The following is a 15,798-nucleotide window of genomic DNA, read 5'->3' as shown; positions in this document are numbered from 1 at the left end:
TCCACAGTCACTAAACGACAAAAGTGCCATGTCAGCATTTGGAGTATTATTTTCCAAAAATGGACGAGGTGGGATTATTATTGGCTAATTCCTGACTTGGGATTATTATTGGCCAATTTCACAATGGTGGGATTATTATTTTCCAATTTGCCATGCATGTAATATGCAACAGAGTCATGTACTATGCAACACATAAATTAGCAAATGTTAGACTTAGTTTACGAACTTATATAGAGATAAAAAAAAAATATATATACACCATAAGGTTGTGTAGACAATTCCCATATGGACCTTCCTTTTTAGCGTCGGATCCATATCTTAAATACCCTAAACAATTGATTGAAACGAGACAAACCTTTAAGGTCCCAACTACACCAAATGAAAACAAATCTATAAATCGATTTGGCCTCGGGAGAGTTTCTAGTATTAAACCTCGGGCTAGTAGATTAGAAGCAACCGAGATTCGGATAGAGTTTCTAATATTAAACCTTCGGGTCCTTAGGTTTATTAGGGTTTCCTAGTAATGTCTATTTTTTTTTTTTTTTTGAAAAGTCCTAGTAATGTCTATAACTATAAGGTAATTAGTAATGCAATTCAATCTTTCATGTTCGTACACATAAAAATGTTGTAAGCGTAATAGATATAACAAACTCCAAGATAGTTTTGTGATCAAACGTTCAAGATGGAGTGCATCATACCATAATTTAGGAATTTAGGTGTTCATCGAAAAAAAATGTTCTAGCATATGCAACAATCCATTTACATCTTCAGCATTGAACTTCGTGGACTCCAATATACGTGTGTGTGTGGGGGGGGGGGGGGGGGATATTGCACGATCCTCCCAACCGCTGAAGTGATCTCACTCCACAAGCTAGCTTAGCTCCATTGCTGCCTGGCGGTTAATACCCAACCCGAAGCGAAAGCCTGGAGGGTGTGCCTGCCAGGATTCTAACTGGGGTCCTCTAGAAAGAGGTGGGTGAGGTTGGCCACTGGGACATCCCATGTGGTTAACTCCAATATACGTCCCCAATGGTTATGTTGAATTGGATTGTAAATGTTGGTAAAAAGTTTTGAACTGTCACCAGATGTTCCGTAGTAGATCGAAAATTTGTGAATGATCATTTGTTTGTAGCTTGAAATTTTGTGAAAGATATCCCAGTTTTTGTCCATAGGGATTTTTCTTGTGTCCTTTTCCTTTTGAGTGTTTTTTTCATTTCCTGATTTCTTGTGTTAGATGTCATTGTAATTTATTGTTGCTTGTGAATCAAGCTTTTAGATGAAGGTCGCTTTGATACCATTGTCAAAAATAATTTTGAGGAAGAAATATCTAAAGAAGAGTCGTTGAATACTATCAAAACATACATACTTGTATGTTCTCATTCCATGTCACCTTTTAAGTACGAAACCCGACTTAACTAGGTGAGTTAGGTTAAGTATTTACTACAAATAGACAATAGCTGCTAAAGTTAAAATGGCACGTTACATATTATCAAAGCAGGTTATGGCCCACTAAAATTCAGATCATATCCTTGGAAACTCCGGAACATTCAAAGGCATTTTTACACTTTGAAAAAATTGGAGTTAAGCCCTAAAAATATTGAGGGTTAGTCTAGAGAATTTCATGAAAATATTATAAATATTAAGCCTTGATTAACCAGAATGTTCTTTGTAAATATCAAAGATAATTGTTATAGAAATGTCTAGATCTTCGCAAATTAGTATAAATGAGTGATCATTCCTCACAGTTTTTGACCTATAACTTTTTATAATGGAGGGAGAAAATTTGCAAAGTAGTATAAATAAGTGATTACTGTTGGATTTTTTATTTTTATTTTAATAAAGTTTAAACATTTAAAATCATGAGCTAATGCCTAAAGGCAAAGGGGATGGTTGCTCCCTCCAACAAAAATGGTACGTTTTGCATACCTATCACACAAACCTAAAATTAAGGCTGTTTGGTTTAGTTTTTCAAAACATATGACTTTTTGGAAAAGTTAATAAATCACAATGAAGTGACTTATTGACTTTTCCTCTCACATAACAATTTCATGCCAGAACACCTTTTAACTTTTTAAAAAGTCAATAAACTAATAAATCACTAAAATAAGCAATCCCAAACACCCTGTAAGAGATTGCTCCTCTTAACAATAGTCTAGAAGCCACACATGGAAATTACCTTGTGACACTGCATTCTCAAATGCATATAAAACTTTGAAATGAACTTATTGTGAAAGGTGAAGCGCTAATCCAAAGGGGAAAGGCTACTACAAAAGATCGCTCATTCGCTTCTAATCAAAGCTACTATTTCAAAAGTTATGGTTCTTAACTAGTTTTAAAACTAGTCAAAATAGCTCGTAACATGGAGTTACTAAAAAAGATCAAGATTATAAACGATACCAGTCATTTGATTATGTAAACATGACATGGTCCCATTTTACGCTGGGGTGTCAATCGCAACAACTCATGTGACAAACTACAAGAAAGAACTTAACAACAATACCCATACGAGATAGTAAGCTTGTCAGGCACAAAACTAAAACAATAAAAAAGAAAAGAAATTTAACAATACACATTCAGGGTAGTAAACTTGTCAGGCATGAAACTAACATTGTATAAAATACATGCTCATCAACATGTGATGTCATGTTGTGAGGGAGAAAATAAAACCATATAATACAAAAACAATCAATAAAATTAAAACACACCAAAAATAAGATTAATATCTCCAAATCTTAAATGAAAATCCAAAATCATCTAAAAATATTCTACCAACTAAAATCAAGTCTAAGGTATATCTAAAATGAGTAAAACCCAGAACTTATAGTTTAGAAACCAAAAACGTTAAAAAACGAGAACAAATCACTCGTTCAATCTCCAAACATCCTGGAAGCGAAGAAAACGCAAATTTTATCCTTATCTCCAGCCACAATGCCCCATTCAAAAATCTTGATTCAATCAAACCAACTAAAAGGCATCAGATCTATACAAACAACCAACCTTTATCATTTACTGCAAGCTGCAAAATCTGGGCTTACTCAAATATCTTGATAATTAAGTTGTTGAAGATTTCGGGTTTGTGAACTCATCGCCAAAGGTCACTTCCCCATTGTCTGGCTTTATAGAAGCACTCAACTCTTTATCTGTAGTTCTCTCTTCGGTGGTTGATGATCCATCCAGTGAAAGCTTTTCTAACGAAGGTTGTATGATAGAGCCATCGGTTGTTGCGTGTGGTGACTGAGATCCGGAATCGAGTGTAATGTTGACAGAAGGTTTGATCCATTTTCTCCAATCATTACGCCTTCTTACAGTTTCACCCTGTATAAAATGACAAAAAAGTAGTCATAAAAGTTTTGCCATTGCAGGTTCTGGTCAATGCGTACAATATTTTTTACAAGCATTTTGCCACCCCTACATAAATGATTCCGACATTGTATAGATGATACCTGAACTTCAACAATAGTTGAGTCTCTTATGGAGCTCAAAACCATTTGCAAATCACTTGTCAAACTTTTGACCTAGAAATCATGCAGAAATAAAAAAACATTAATATGAAATACTAGTAGCCAGCTTAAGCAAAGCTAAAGGCACTTCAATGAGCTAACTTGGTAATACGTTGTAGAAAATTAACCAAATTAACAAAAAGGGTAAGCAGTTGAATGTTGCCTGAAGTATTGTTTTTATGCTTTCATCCCCTAAATCACTTTATTCAAAAACTATAAATTTTGAACCTGCTAATAATAGTTATGGTAATCATAATATCATATTCAAAGCAATGATTATTTATAAATTTAAACAATGAAAAAAGAGCACCAAGAATAACCCAACCAAACCGTTTTACAAGGTCTACCAAACACTAGTTTTGGCTCAAACCCAATTTGACCTGTTACCCAACAAGCTCCTCTTGCCACTTCTAGGCAAGAACATGTATTGATCAAAAGCCATGAACTAAAAATAAGATTTCTAAGAGTGAAGACACGTATAGCAATGCAAATGGTACACAGAAAAGTATGTCAAGTAGTTTGTAGCAAAGTTTAAAATAACGGAAACGAGTTTCGAGGCGTTTTCCCTTCGCCTCACGAGGCGTAAGCCTCAAGGCGAAACGAGGCGTAAGGCCGAGGCGGTATTAATAAATAAATATAAAAATTATATATACTATAAAAATAATAATACTAACTACTTTCATCATCAGATTTATCAAAATCATCAAAAACACACTTAAAAATGACATGAAATGCTTGAAAGTGACACAAAAGTCAAAAACATCAAAAACAACTATCAAAAACCCCTGAGGCGCATATACATTAAAAACACCATGAGGTGCGCCTCAGACTCGCTTTTTGGCCGTTTCGCCTCAAGGTGTGCCTTGAGGCGTACGCCACAAACGTTTTTTAAAACCATGGTTTGTAGCAGAAGACTGGCAAAATAAAAAAAATAAACTAGAATAAAAAAGAAAAGGTTTCGCCTTCCAAAATAAAAAAGAAAAAAAAACTAAATAATCAACAGAAAACTTAAATATATTAATACTGCTAATAATTACTTAAATACGTAGATCAAAAACCATAGTGACAACTTGCTACCATAGTATGCTCATGAATAGGGAAAAGACACACATGCCTAACCCATTTAAAATCATTGCCTTCCTAGCTAACAAAACCCCTTCTCGTAATATACATTTTAGAATAATACAATGATATAGAGAACTATAAAAAACGATGAGATTGTCAGAAACATTTTCTTGTATGTGACAATCTAATAATGATTTTTTTTTCAAAACTGTGAACATGAATATTAAAAACCTGAAGACACTGAAAAAAAAAAACTGTATGAAATATACTTGTAGCAAAAGAAAAAAAAAAAGAATGCAGTAAAACGATCTCAAAAGTCAAAACGTACAAAAAAACTCAGACATTGAAAGGTAAAAAACTTGAAAACATATAACATAAATAAAAAGATGGATGTTTATGGGTGAAAAAAGTACAAACAATTCATTTAATTTACACTATATAAAACTATATATTATATAGTTAATGAGATGATCTCTGATACAACAAAAGTAACAAATAAGAAGTATGAACGAGCAGTATTTCATAATCAATAAAAAGATTACTTACTCTGTGAAATCCAGCTATTAGAGTGAGAGGCACCCAACCCTCTTCATCCATGTTTGACCTCAAATAATGGTCTTTTACCAAATTAGCATCACTGTTTGCAAAAATATGATGTTAAACAAAACTGTTACAGAAAACAAATTATGAGTTAACAGAGTCACCATGCCTGAAATAATATTCAATCTGGCGTAGTATCGTATCAGATAACGATGGTATATTCGTAGATGGTGATGCATGAGGGATGATAGGTGGTTGCACATAAACAAATGGTGGTGGTGGTGGCGGCATCTCTGCACAAAATGGAATTAATACTAACTTCTTCTAACAAACATAAAAAAACACACTTACGGGATGTTTAAATGCATTTTGGAAGTGATTTGGTGATACTAAATAAAAAAAAGATATTTGGTATTTTGGTACAATATATAATGTGCCTGAATGTGTTTTTGCTGCTTTAAATGTGATTTCACAAAAAGCATATCCAACTCTCACAAAAAAAAAATCGCATTTTTTCATCAGTTTGTTAAAAACAATCAAATCTTATCAAACATCTTATTATTCGATTATCCACAATCTTAGACAACATTTTGATTAAAGTAAAATGCCATTTTCGTCTTGAGGTTTGGCCACTTTTGCGACTTTCATCCAAAGGTTTGTTTTTTCCGCATCTGGGTCCTCGTAGTTTCAAAATTGTCATTTTGTCCCTGACGGCCAAACCTCATGACGAAAGTCGGAATAAATTGCTACACCTCAGGGACCAAAATTACAGATTTTGTAACCACGAGGACCCAGGTGCAAATAAACAAACCTTTAGATGAAAGTCACAAAAGTAGCCAAAACTCATGGACGAAAATAACAATTTACTCTTTTGATTATATTATCACATGATCACTTTCAAGATGAACATCCAAACATGAAACACCCCATAAGAACTCACCATAAACCATGGGGGCACCATACGGTCTTATAGGCTGGGGAGCAATAAAAGGAGCCGGACCCAGGTGAGCTTGTGGCATATAACCCCTAGGAGGAGGGGGAGGTGGTGGAACCGCAGGATGTGGTATAACACCACCATGACTTCGAGGACCGAACCATTCACGATCATTATGATCCCGCCTACCGCCAGGACCATTGTTAACATAAGGTCCACCATCGCCACGAGGACGGGGCCCAAAGTTATTCCTCTTCCTATTAAAAGGATGATCATGTCCCGGATGCGAGTGGGACCCAATACCAGCCACCGGTCTTGCTGGAACAAAACTGCTCCCATTATACGGAGCCTGCTCCCTTACTGGAGCATCCAATACTGCTGGCACAAAACCACCGTACGGCGTGGTATATAGAGGATACGGCGGCATTGGTGGTGGAGGCGGCGGTAGCCGATTGTAGCCAACACCAGCACCTACACCTCTTTTCATTGACCTTTGTCGGCCAGGATGCGTATGGTTTTGATTGGAATGATGACTAGTGTTTGTTTTACCGGGTTTCTGTGGTGCTTGTGATGTTACAGGTGCCTGTACAAAATCAACAACCATACAAAATCATATGCCTCAGCTATCTCATTTTAGAAATAACAAGTATAATAAATATTCAATCATTCACTTTTGGAAACCGTAACCTCATTGTCGCAAGATTATCAGCAAATTTGTACAAAATCAATAACCATACAAAATCATAAACGTCCACTATTTCATTTTATAAATAATTAAAATTTTAATAAACAAATGACTATTTAATCAATATCGATATAATACATATTCAATCACTCACTTTAAAAAACCTAAATTAGTAACTGTAAAAATTTATACAATTATAATCCTTTGTTCAGTCAAACCTTAACCTCATTGTTGTAAGATAATCAGCAAATTTGTACAAAATCATAAACCTCAATTACTTAATTTTATAACTAATTAATATTTAATAAATTAATGACTATTTAATCAATATAACAAATACTCAATCACTCACTTAAAAAAATCCTAACTTAATCATTGTAAAAAACTACAAAATTATTATATATATCAAAAGACATCGCATAGTTGCGCCAGTATATCTTTTAACTTTTTGGTTTTTAACACTGAAGTTTTCCTCCTATTAGAAGCTCACACAACAACAATATCTGCAGGCAAATTTCCACCCATGGCCATGGCCTGCCATCATTTCTCTATGTTTCATCTTTCTCTCTTTACAAATTAACACCATCAACCACTTACGCCCATAGTTGTTAATTGCGACCATAGCGGTCGCTATAGTGCGCTTTATGGCGAAGCGTCCAAGTGTCGCTAAGCTGTTCATGGCGATGACTAGCGACCTTTAGCGAATTTTTATTTTTATTTTTATTTTTTTTAGTTTCTCACCTCTCGTCTGGGCCTTGGCTTTAATACAAAAAAAAATAAAGGTTAAATTGTGCAAAAACTGGCCCACGCGGGCCTTCGGAGCTGCATTCGTGTCCGCAGGACGTGCAGGCATGCACGAGTTCAATTAAATTTCAATTCAGAAACTCATTTTTTGCACCCCCCCCCCCTGCGCGTGGGTAGGACTTGTGGTAAAACATGTCATAAAGCTACAATGGAGTAGTAAAGACTTTACCTTATAAACAACCACTAACTTTGTTAACACACCGATGTGGGACAAAGTATTTACCACCTTTTGAGACTTTCATTCACACACCCAACATATAAGTCCTTTGCTACTAACTATTAGTTTTTGTTAAATATACATGTAAAATAACATATATACAAGGGTATTTTGATGTAATATACATATAAAAATTTTCAAAAATCTTTTTCTAGTCTAATCGCTATTTATAAAATAGCCGTCGCTATTCGCTGCGTAGCCTAGCCATGCCTTGTCGCTATTCGTTATCGACAACTATGCTTACGCCCATTCTGAGAGACACGATCATAAAGCGAGAAGCGGATGAGATCTCATCGGAAGAGACAGGAAGACGGTAGAACGGTGGCGGTGGCGGTGGAGGCTGGTGGTCATGTGATGATGCTGGTGGCGGTGGTGGGAATGAGTTGGTCCACAGGAGGTGGTGGTGCCAGTGAACAATGAAGTGATAAAGAAGGTTAAGATAAAGGAGTGAAATTAGAAACTAAATTATCTTAATTTGGCTTTGTCTCACATTTTGTAAGCACGTGATATTCCTTGTGAAATATGCAAAGTCACAAAGGATGTAGTTTTGATTTAATAATATGTGGGAAGATCACCGTTTTAACCAATATTCTTTTATATAAACTTTCAAAAACTAATTGTTTTAACCAAACGAGTCATGTTGTGCTTTTTTAGAGATAGCTCCTAATTGACCTTACGAATAAATGTGTGTTTTTAGTCATATATATCTCTTGCATTTTCGCTTCCAGTTACTAAAAGGAGTTTTTTCTTAATTCCCCATACATGTCTTACATTTTAACTTTTATTCATTAAATATTTACATGAATTTTAAAAATCAAAGATATATGTTTAAGACTGTGTGTCTGTGTACTTATTAAATATCACTAAATGAATTGTATATTTTCATATATAAGTTTTTTTATACGTCTTTGACCCATTTAGATTACATTTAATTTTGGTGTGTCTCTTTATTAACTTTTAAAACGAGATGAATACGAATCTGTATTTAACTTTTTTTACTTCATAAGGTTTATTGAAAACAAGTTGTATTCAAAACAAACTATTTTTGATATCGTAAATTATAGTAATTGTTGGCACCGTACTAATACCAATACCGGTATTTAAAACATGTGTCAGACCGTTTAGAGAATTTGGGTTTTCTTTTTCAATTGCTATAGCAAAAGTGTCGGTATCGTAACATAACAAACCGAATTGATACTAACTGAATTCCCGCCGCGAAGCGCGGAGGATTCCCACTAGTTACAATCACTTGTTAAGTCAAACCATAACCTAATTGTTGGAAAACAATCAGTATAGAAAACTAGAAATAATAAACATTTTATAAGCCTCAACTATATCAATATAGAAATAATAAAAACACAATGAATTAATGTCTAATTAATCAATATAACAAATATGCAATCCATAACTTCTAAAACCGCTAATTGAGATCAGCAAACTTGTAGAAGTACAAAATCATGAACAATTATAAACATGTTATAAACAACAAATCAATATACCTGAGAAACAGTGGCTGATCCTGATCCATCAGATGCAGTTTTAGAAGACGATTCCGACTGAAACGACAACGACTTCGGTAACGGCCGACTCAACTCCGATAACGCCGGCCACGCCGCCGCTCCCATCACCGGCGAACTACTTCCGTCAACAACGCCGTTAACTGAGGGTTTACTCCATGGCGACTTCTTCACACTACTCTCACCGTCACCATTACTACTTTCCGAACCTTCTAGATTGTTCTCCACCGTATGCGCCGCCGTCTGCGGCTCCGGCACCGTCAAATGATCAGAAAACCCTAGCGTTTGCTCTGTGACAAGCGGTGATGCAGACGGAGAGCGAGGAGCGACAGGCTCCAACTGCTCGCCGCCGCCACGAACGACTTGAGACCACGGCACGGTGCTCCGGTGAGAAAAACTGGTGCCGGAAGCGGCGGGGGCGGAGGAGGTGGCGGCGGAGGGGGAGGCGGAGGTGGTGGATGAATCGGAGGTCATTGTGGTGGTGAATTTGAAGCAATGAGGGTAGGGTTTGAGTAGGTGTTTACATTACATGGAATGAATTAGGGTTTTGAAAAGTGAGTGATCGTCGATTGTGATTGTAACAGTCACCACAAGCGAATGATCGGAAAGTGACGAGAAATTGAGGGGTTTGGTAAGGGCTTTTGGGTTTTGGGTGTCTCCATTTGGGTTTGCTAATGGGCCTCATGGTTTTTTTATTTTGGCCCATTTTTTGTTAAAATGTATGTACTTCACATTTTTTTTCAACTAAATTTCAATCGAGCAAATACATCCCCTCCTCCATAACAGTCAAAGTTGGATGCATACCCGAGCCACCAAGCCACCAGTTCCGGGGAAAACCCGCCGCTCGAAGGCCCACTGCGGTAAAACCCGGTTCGGCTCGATTTCGAACTGGCGAAACTTCATTGCCACCACCAATGTCCTTCAAAGTGATGCTAGTGGGAGTTGAACTTGAGACCTCAAGGAGAGAAACCAAGGGACTAACTACTAGACCAACTTGTCAGGACAAAAAGGGGTTGCAACACGAGGATTTCCCTGGGGATGTATGTACTTGACATTTAACAATGATTTTTTTAAAAGTATCTTATCTTTTAAAACATGTGTTATTATTATTTTTCTTTTTAAATGAATGATTTGAATATTTTCGAATATAGAAATTCATTGATTTTTACCTTGGATACAACTTTTCATAGTATTTTTTGAGTCATAGTAATACTAGGTTTTACAACCTCTTGTACGTGACTTATTATAACTATCAAATCTATGTTAGAAAGTCGAGGTAACCGAGGTTCATAATCTCGGATTGATATATATTGTAACTTTCTCTCTCTCTCTCTCTCTCTCTCTCTCTCTCTCTCTCTATCAACACAAAAACCAATTTTAAATAGAAATTTGCGATAACCACATAAAAATGTACGCATATTTTCAATTATGATACATCATGCGTTTGTGTAACAGCATAACTTTTTCTATGTATCTCTCCCGTTAAGTTTCGTATTTGGTACGTAAAAATGCTCATATAGTTTTTAAAATTCTATTTTTAAAACTAGTTTTGTATTAAGCACGCCTACATATACCGTATTTGTTTGACAAGTCTGTAATCCTTGTACAAAGTAGAATCAAACATGATTTTATACTTTGTTGTGAGGTAGCATTGGCTTCTTGGATATTGGTTACTCTGGTTTAATTGGCATTTTCCTCATCAAAATTTAAAACCTTTAGGTAGCGTTTGGTATAAAGGAATGGAAGGTGGAATGGAATGGATCATTCTAATTGAATGAAAATAAACATGTTTGGTTATCATGTGGTAATGGAATGGAGCATTCCAATGGAATGTAACTCCTTCCAAATATAATAATTTCCATTCATTGGTATTGTGACACTTCGGGTTTTCCTGGGCAACTTTCTTGATGTAACATTGCGTGTACGTATATTATTGAATGAAAACTATGAATTATCTGTTATTATGTGTTGTATGTATGTATACTATATATATGTGTGTGTGTTACAAGTGAGCCGAGACCCCAAGGATCCGACTCGAGACCACTCCCGGTCTCGAGTGAACAGTAACAATCGGGCCGGTTGGGCCATGCAACCGAGAAGCCCACCCGGAAACCCTAACCCACTCGAGATGGATATAAAACCCTTGAGGGTGACCAACCTTTACCATTTTTGCAAACACTCTCCGTCACTCACCCTTTCTCTCTCACTAAAACCCTAAAACCCTAAATCATCATCACAAACCTCCTCTCATCTCCCTCTCTCGGATTCAACCAAGGACTCTCGGTTCAAGCTCGGAGCTTATTTAGAAGTTTATCCATCATATTCTCTCATCTTGAGTCTAGCCGGTTAGTATCTCCTTTGGTTGTATATTTGATAGTTGTTGTTTATGTAAGATGGTTATATAAGCATGTTGCTTGATGAGTGATTGATTGGTTATGAATGTGTAAACATGAGATGTAAACCATGATGCTTGGGTAATTCCTTGCCATGATGATGAACAACTTGAATAATGTGCCTTGTAAGATTTAGTTTGATGACTAGAAGTGTGCTAGGTAATATGAAGATGCATAAGTGTATGGATAATATGCAAGATTGTTATGATGTTCAACAATGTGTAAGTGTGGGTGTGCTTAGAACCAAGGATTGTATGCTAGTTGTTAGGAACCAAGGATTATGCATAAATGATACACCGATTAGATATCACGAATTGTCTTCAAAAATGTTTTGTTAACTATGATAAAAACCCTAAAATGATGAACTATTTGAATGTGGCTTGAATACTTGAATATGTGAAGAACAATATGAATGTCACAAAAATATTTGAAAATCATGTTATTTGATCCATTTTGGTTGATAACCGGACAAGAAAACATGTTGGTGGAATGTTATTGGTTAGTACACATTATCACAAATATGAAATTCTATTGGCTAGTACATTGGACAGGTTCTAGAAGGATTCTGGTGCACGTAACTGTGGTTGCGAGTCGGAACCCTTGGTTGCGACTCGAGACCAAAGCATGATGACTCGAGACGGACTTCAGGGACTCGAGACCGGCAAGGTCTCGACTTGAGACGACATGATCTCGACTCGAGACTGGGCTCGAGACTCCTGAGATTGCGACTCGCAAGCAGCACACTCGAGACCAAAACGTGATTCTTCGAGATCTCCCGGTTGCGACTCGAGACCGTGTATTCTCGAGTCGAGACCACCCTTGTCTCGACTGGGCTGCCTACGTGTTATTGGGCCACGACTTGTTGGGCTATCTGTTGACTGGGCTGCAAGTGTTTCTGTTACTGTTTGTTTGTGATAATGTTAGGGCAGGCCCAATAACCCAACTGTTTGTTGTATGCATGCTACGTGTCAGTTATGTGTAGATTATGTGTGATTACTTGTACCCCGACTTGACCTATATTTGGTAACCATGCTAGGACGTGGTGACCAACGTGATTGACCAAGTAAATAATCTACCGAGCAACCCAAGGTGAGTTCACAACTTAAAGCATGCGTTCCCGGTGGTTTGGGAAACGGAACTAAAAACAACACTATCCTCTTTTGAGGGATACAACTTACTTTTCTTCCCTTGTTATTGGGAACCTTTAGTTAATTACTGTTTATACGGATTGCAACAAACGGCACTAAACGAAACTCTATCACTCAAGTCCCTACTACATAATACTGATTAGTCGCCGGGGCCAGGCGAACGGGTTATTAGTTGATAGCGCTATTTAGGTCTTACCAACCTCACACCATGCCATGGTATGGGATCGGTCATGAACTAATGTACTCAGGCATCCGTCATTGATGATAGAACATTGACATCAGGGCATCCTGCGGAAACGCAACGGTTACCTAGTGTTCGGTATTGGAAAAAAAAACAGTTTAGTCGCTAACTTTTGGGGTAGCTCCCCATGGCATGTATAAACGGATAAATTAACTGGTGAAACAAGTTTTTGGTAATTAAAACTGGACAACTAGTGAACTCGCTCAACATTATTGTTGACACCTTACTGCATGCTTTGCAGGTAACCAGTGACTGAGGAGCTTGCTGCTTGGGGATGTGTAGTGTTCGTCTACCCCTGTGTTGGGTGTTAAATAAACATGAACTATGAACCTTGTTTTAAACTGTTTTACTCATGCTTCCGCTACTTGCTACTATTCGAACTTAAAACTTTAAGCTCTGAACATGATACTTGCTAATCGTATGGTTAGTAAGTATTACTTTGGTTATTAATTCAATTATTCAGTATGATTAGTGGCTGGATCCTGGTCAGTCACGCCCTCAAGCGGATGGTACTCCGCAGGTGGAATTTGGGGGTTTGACAGATTGGTATCAGAGCCATTGGTTATAGTGAACTTGGTTTTAAAAAGGGGAAAAATCTTTTTGAGAAAAAACAGACTATAACCCGTGACTCGTGACGACACTACACTCCAAGTGCAAGGCTCGACTTATCTGACCTTATAGCTCGGACCCATGTTTACTTGCTTGTTTGTCTTATGCTTTCTGCTCTGCTATACGTACTAGTTTGCCTAATTAGATAGATACGCCTCCCCTCTTCTATCTCATTCTCGCTATGTTACGACATCACACTCATACTATGTTTTCTGACCATGAAGACAATGAGTGGACACGGACGAGGAAACGTCAACATGACTCAGGCTCAGTTCACTAACCTGATCAACACGGTGGCTGCAGCTTTCGCAGCTCACCCTGGAGGTAAGCTCGTTGTTTTAGGATGTTTAGATCCTACCGCCACATCGTCTTTTCACCTCTGAACCCATTTCGCTTCACTCCTCACAACAGGTCAGCATGCACCTGTGCAACCACGTGTTTGTACTTTCAAGACCTTCATGGATTGCAAGCCTCTTCATTTCAATGGCACTGAGGGTGCCATAGGGCTACTGCACTGGATCGAGAAGGTCGAAGCTGTCTTTGCTGTCTGCGAATGTCCCCCAGCTAATTGGGTAAAGTTTGCTACTGGTACCCTTGAGGGAAGCGCGCTTTCATGGTGGAAGGCGCAAATTCAAATGCTTGGTTTGGAGACTGCTAATGCTACTGCATGGGAAGATTTCAAGGATATGATCAAGGAAGAGTATTGTCACAGGGATGACATCCACAAACTCGAGGACGAGTACTATGGTCTCAAGATGGTTGGGTCAGAGATTGAGACCTACACCAAGTTGTCCAACGACTATGCTGCACTTTGCCCAAACATGTCCCGACCCATGTATCGAAGGATCGAATTGTACATCAAAGGCTTGGTCCCAGAAATCCGGAGCCATGTGACCTCGACCAACCTCACTACCATACAGCCCGTGGTTCGTCTTGCCCACAAACTTACCAACCAGGCTGTGGAAGAGGGCAAGTTGCCCAAAAGGATCAGTGCTACTGATGGAACTCCTGGTGATAACAAACGCAAGTGGGAAGGAAACCCAAGCAAAGATGCTAACCCCACTCAGGCCCCAACCCAGCAAAGGAAAACTGAAAACAACAAAGGCCCTCAGCAACAGGGTGGCTATCGAGGGAACCACCCCAAATGCAACAAGTGTAACCGGCACCACAATGGGGCATGTACCAAAGGACAGTGCCAGTGATGCAACAAGATGGGGCATGAAGCCAAGGATTGTAGAAGTCAGTTCCCAGCAAGGCAGAATCAGCAACAACCTCAACAGCAACAGCAGCAGGGAAACAACCGCGGATGTTTTAAATGTGGGGCAATAGGGCACATGCGAAAGGATTGCCCTGAACTGAATCAGAATCGCAACAACAACCAGGGAGCTGGGAACAACGATCAAAACAACAACAATGCTGGGAATGGTCCAAGGGGAAGAGCTTTTGTGATTGGAGCTGGAGAAGCAAGGAATGACCCCAACGTCGTGGCGGGTAAGTTCCTACTTGATGATCGTTATGTTTCTGTGTTATTTGATTCTGGAGCCGATGCTAGTTATGTATCCCTACGTATAAGTAAGAAGCTTAAGCACCCACCTGCATTATTAAGTTCTAAGCACATCGTCGAGATAGCTAATGGTAGGAACATCGAGGCCTCGCACGTGATCCACGACTGCAAACTAGAACTGTCTGGTCAGACGTTTAGTATCGACCTTTTCCCTGTCAAACTTGGAAGCTTCGACGTCGTCATCGGTATGGATTGGTTATCCAAGCATCGCGCTGAGATCCTCTGTCAAGAGAAAGCGGTCCGTATTCCTCGCCGCTCTGGCAAACCCCTCATCGTTCAAGGTAACAAAGGTGGAGAAGTCACCGGCATTATCTCGCTTCTAAAAACCCAGAAGTGTTTACAAAAAGGGCACACCGCTATCCAAGCACTTGTCACCGACACCCACGAAAAGGAAAAGAGGATTGAAGATTTTCCAGTAGTACGTGACTACCCCGAGGTATTTCCTGAGGAACTACCTGGACTCCCTCCCCACCGTCAGGTCGAATTCCAAATCGAGCTAGCTCCCGGAGCAGCACCTATAGCTTGTGCGCCTTATCGACTAGCCCCTGCAGAACTGAAGGAACTCTCTACGCAATTACAGG

General features: G+C 38.4%; 1 protein-coding gene across 1 annotated transcript; it reads right to left on the bottom strand.

Annotated features, from left to right (window-relative positions):
• Window positions 1–2,593: 2,593 nt before the first annotated feature.
• Window positions 2,594–9,873, bottom strand: LOC110908130 (la-related protein 1C). The gene is made up of 6 exons (XM_022153035.2): window positions 9,245–9,873; window positions 6,046–6,622; window positions 5,275–5,398; window positions 5,112–5,202; window positions 3,444–3,515; window positions 2,594–3,315 (listed from the first exon to the last, which is right to left on the bottom strand). Exons 1-6 carry the CDS (start codon window positions 9,734–9,736, stop codon window positions 3,052–3,054), a joined length of 1,620 nt encoding a protein of 539 aa, XP_022008727.1. The 5' UTR covers window positions 9,737–9,873; the 3' UTR covers window positions 2,594–3,051.
• Between the last annotated feature and the right edge of the window lie 5,925 nt (window positions 9,874–15,798).

Source organism: Helianthus annuus, chromosome 14 (assembly GCF_002127325.2).
Source record: "Helianthus annuus cultivar XRQ/B chromosome 14, HanXRQr2.0-SUNRISE, whole genome shotgun sequence".
In the NCBI taxonomy this organism is placed as follows: domain Eukaryota; kingdom Viridiplantae; phylum Streptophyta; class Magnoliopsida; order Asterales; family Asteraceae; genus Helianthus; species Helianthus annuus.
Note: the sequence above shows the minus strand (reverse complement) of the source record. Positions and strands in the feature narration are given on the sequence as shown.

What these genes read in the sequence shown, in the direction of transcription:
- LOC110908130 (XM_022153035.2), bottom strand. Translation starts at nt 9,736, where the DNA reads ATGACCTCCGATTCATCCACCACCTCCGCCTCCCCCTCCGCCGCCACC. An exon ending in TGGTGCCCCCATGGTTTATG is followed by an intron (nt 5,399 to 6,045) that starts GTGAGTTCTTAT and finishes CATTTTGTGCAG; the next exon opens with AGATGCCGCCACCACCACCA. An exon ending in CAACTATTGTTGAAGTTCAG is followed by an intron (nt 3,316 to 3,443) that starts GTATCATCTATA and finishes CATTTTATACAG; the next exon opens with GGTGAAACTGTAAGAAGGCG.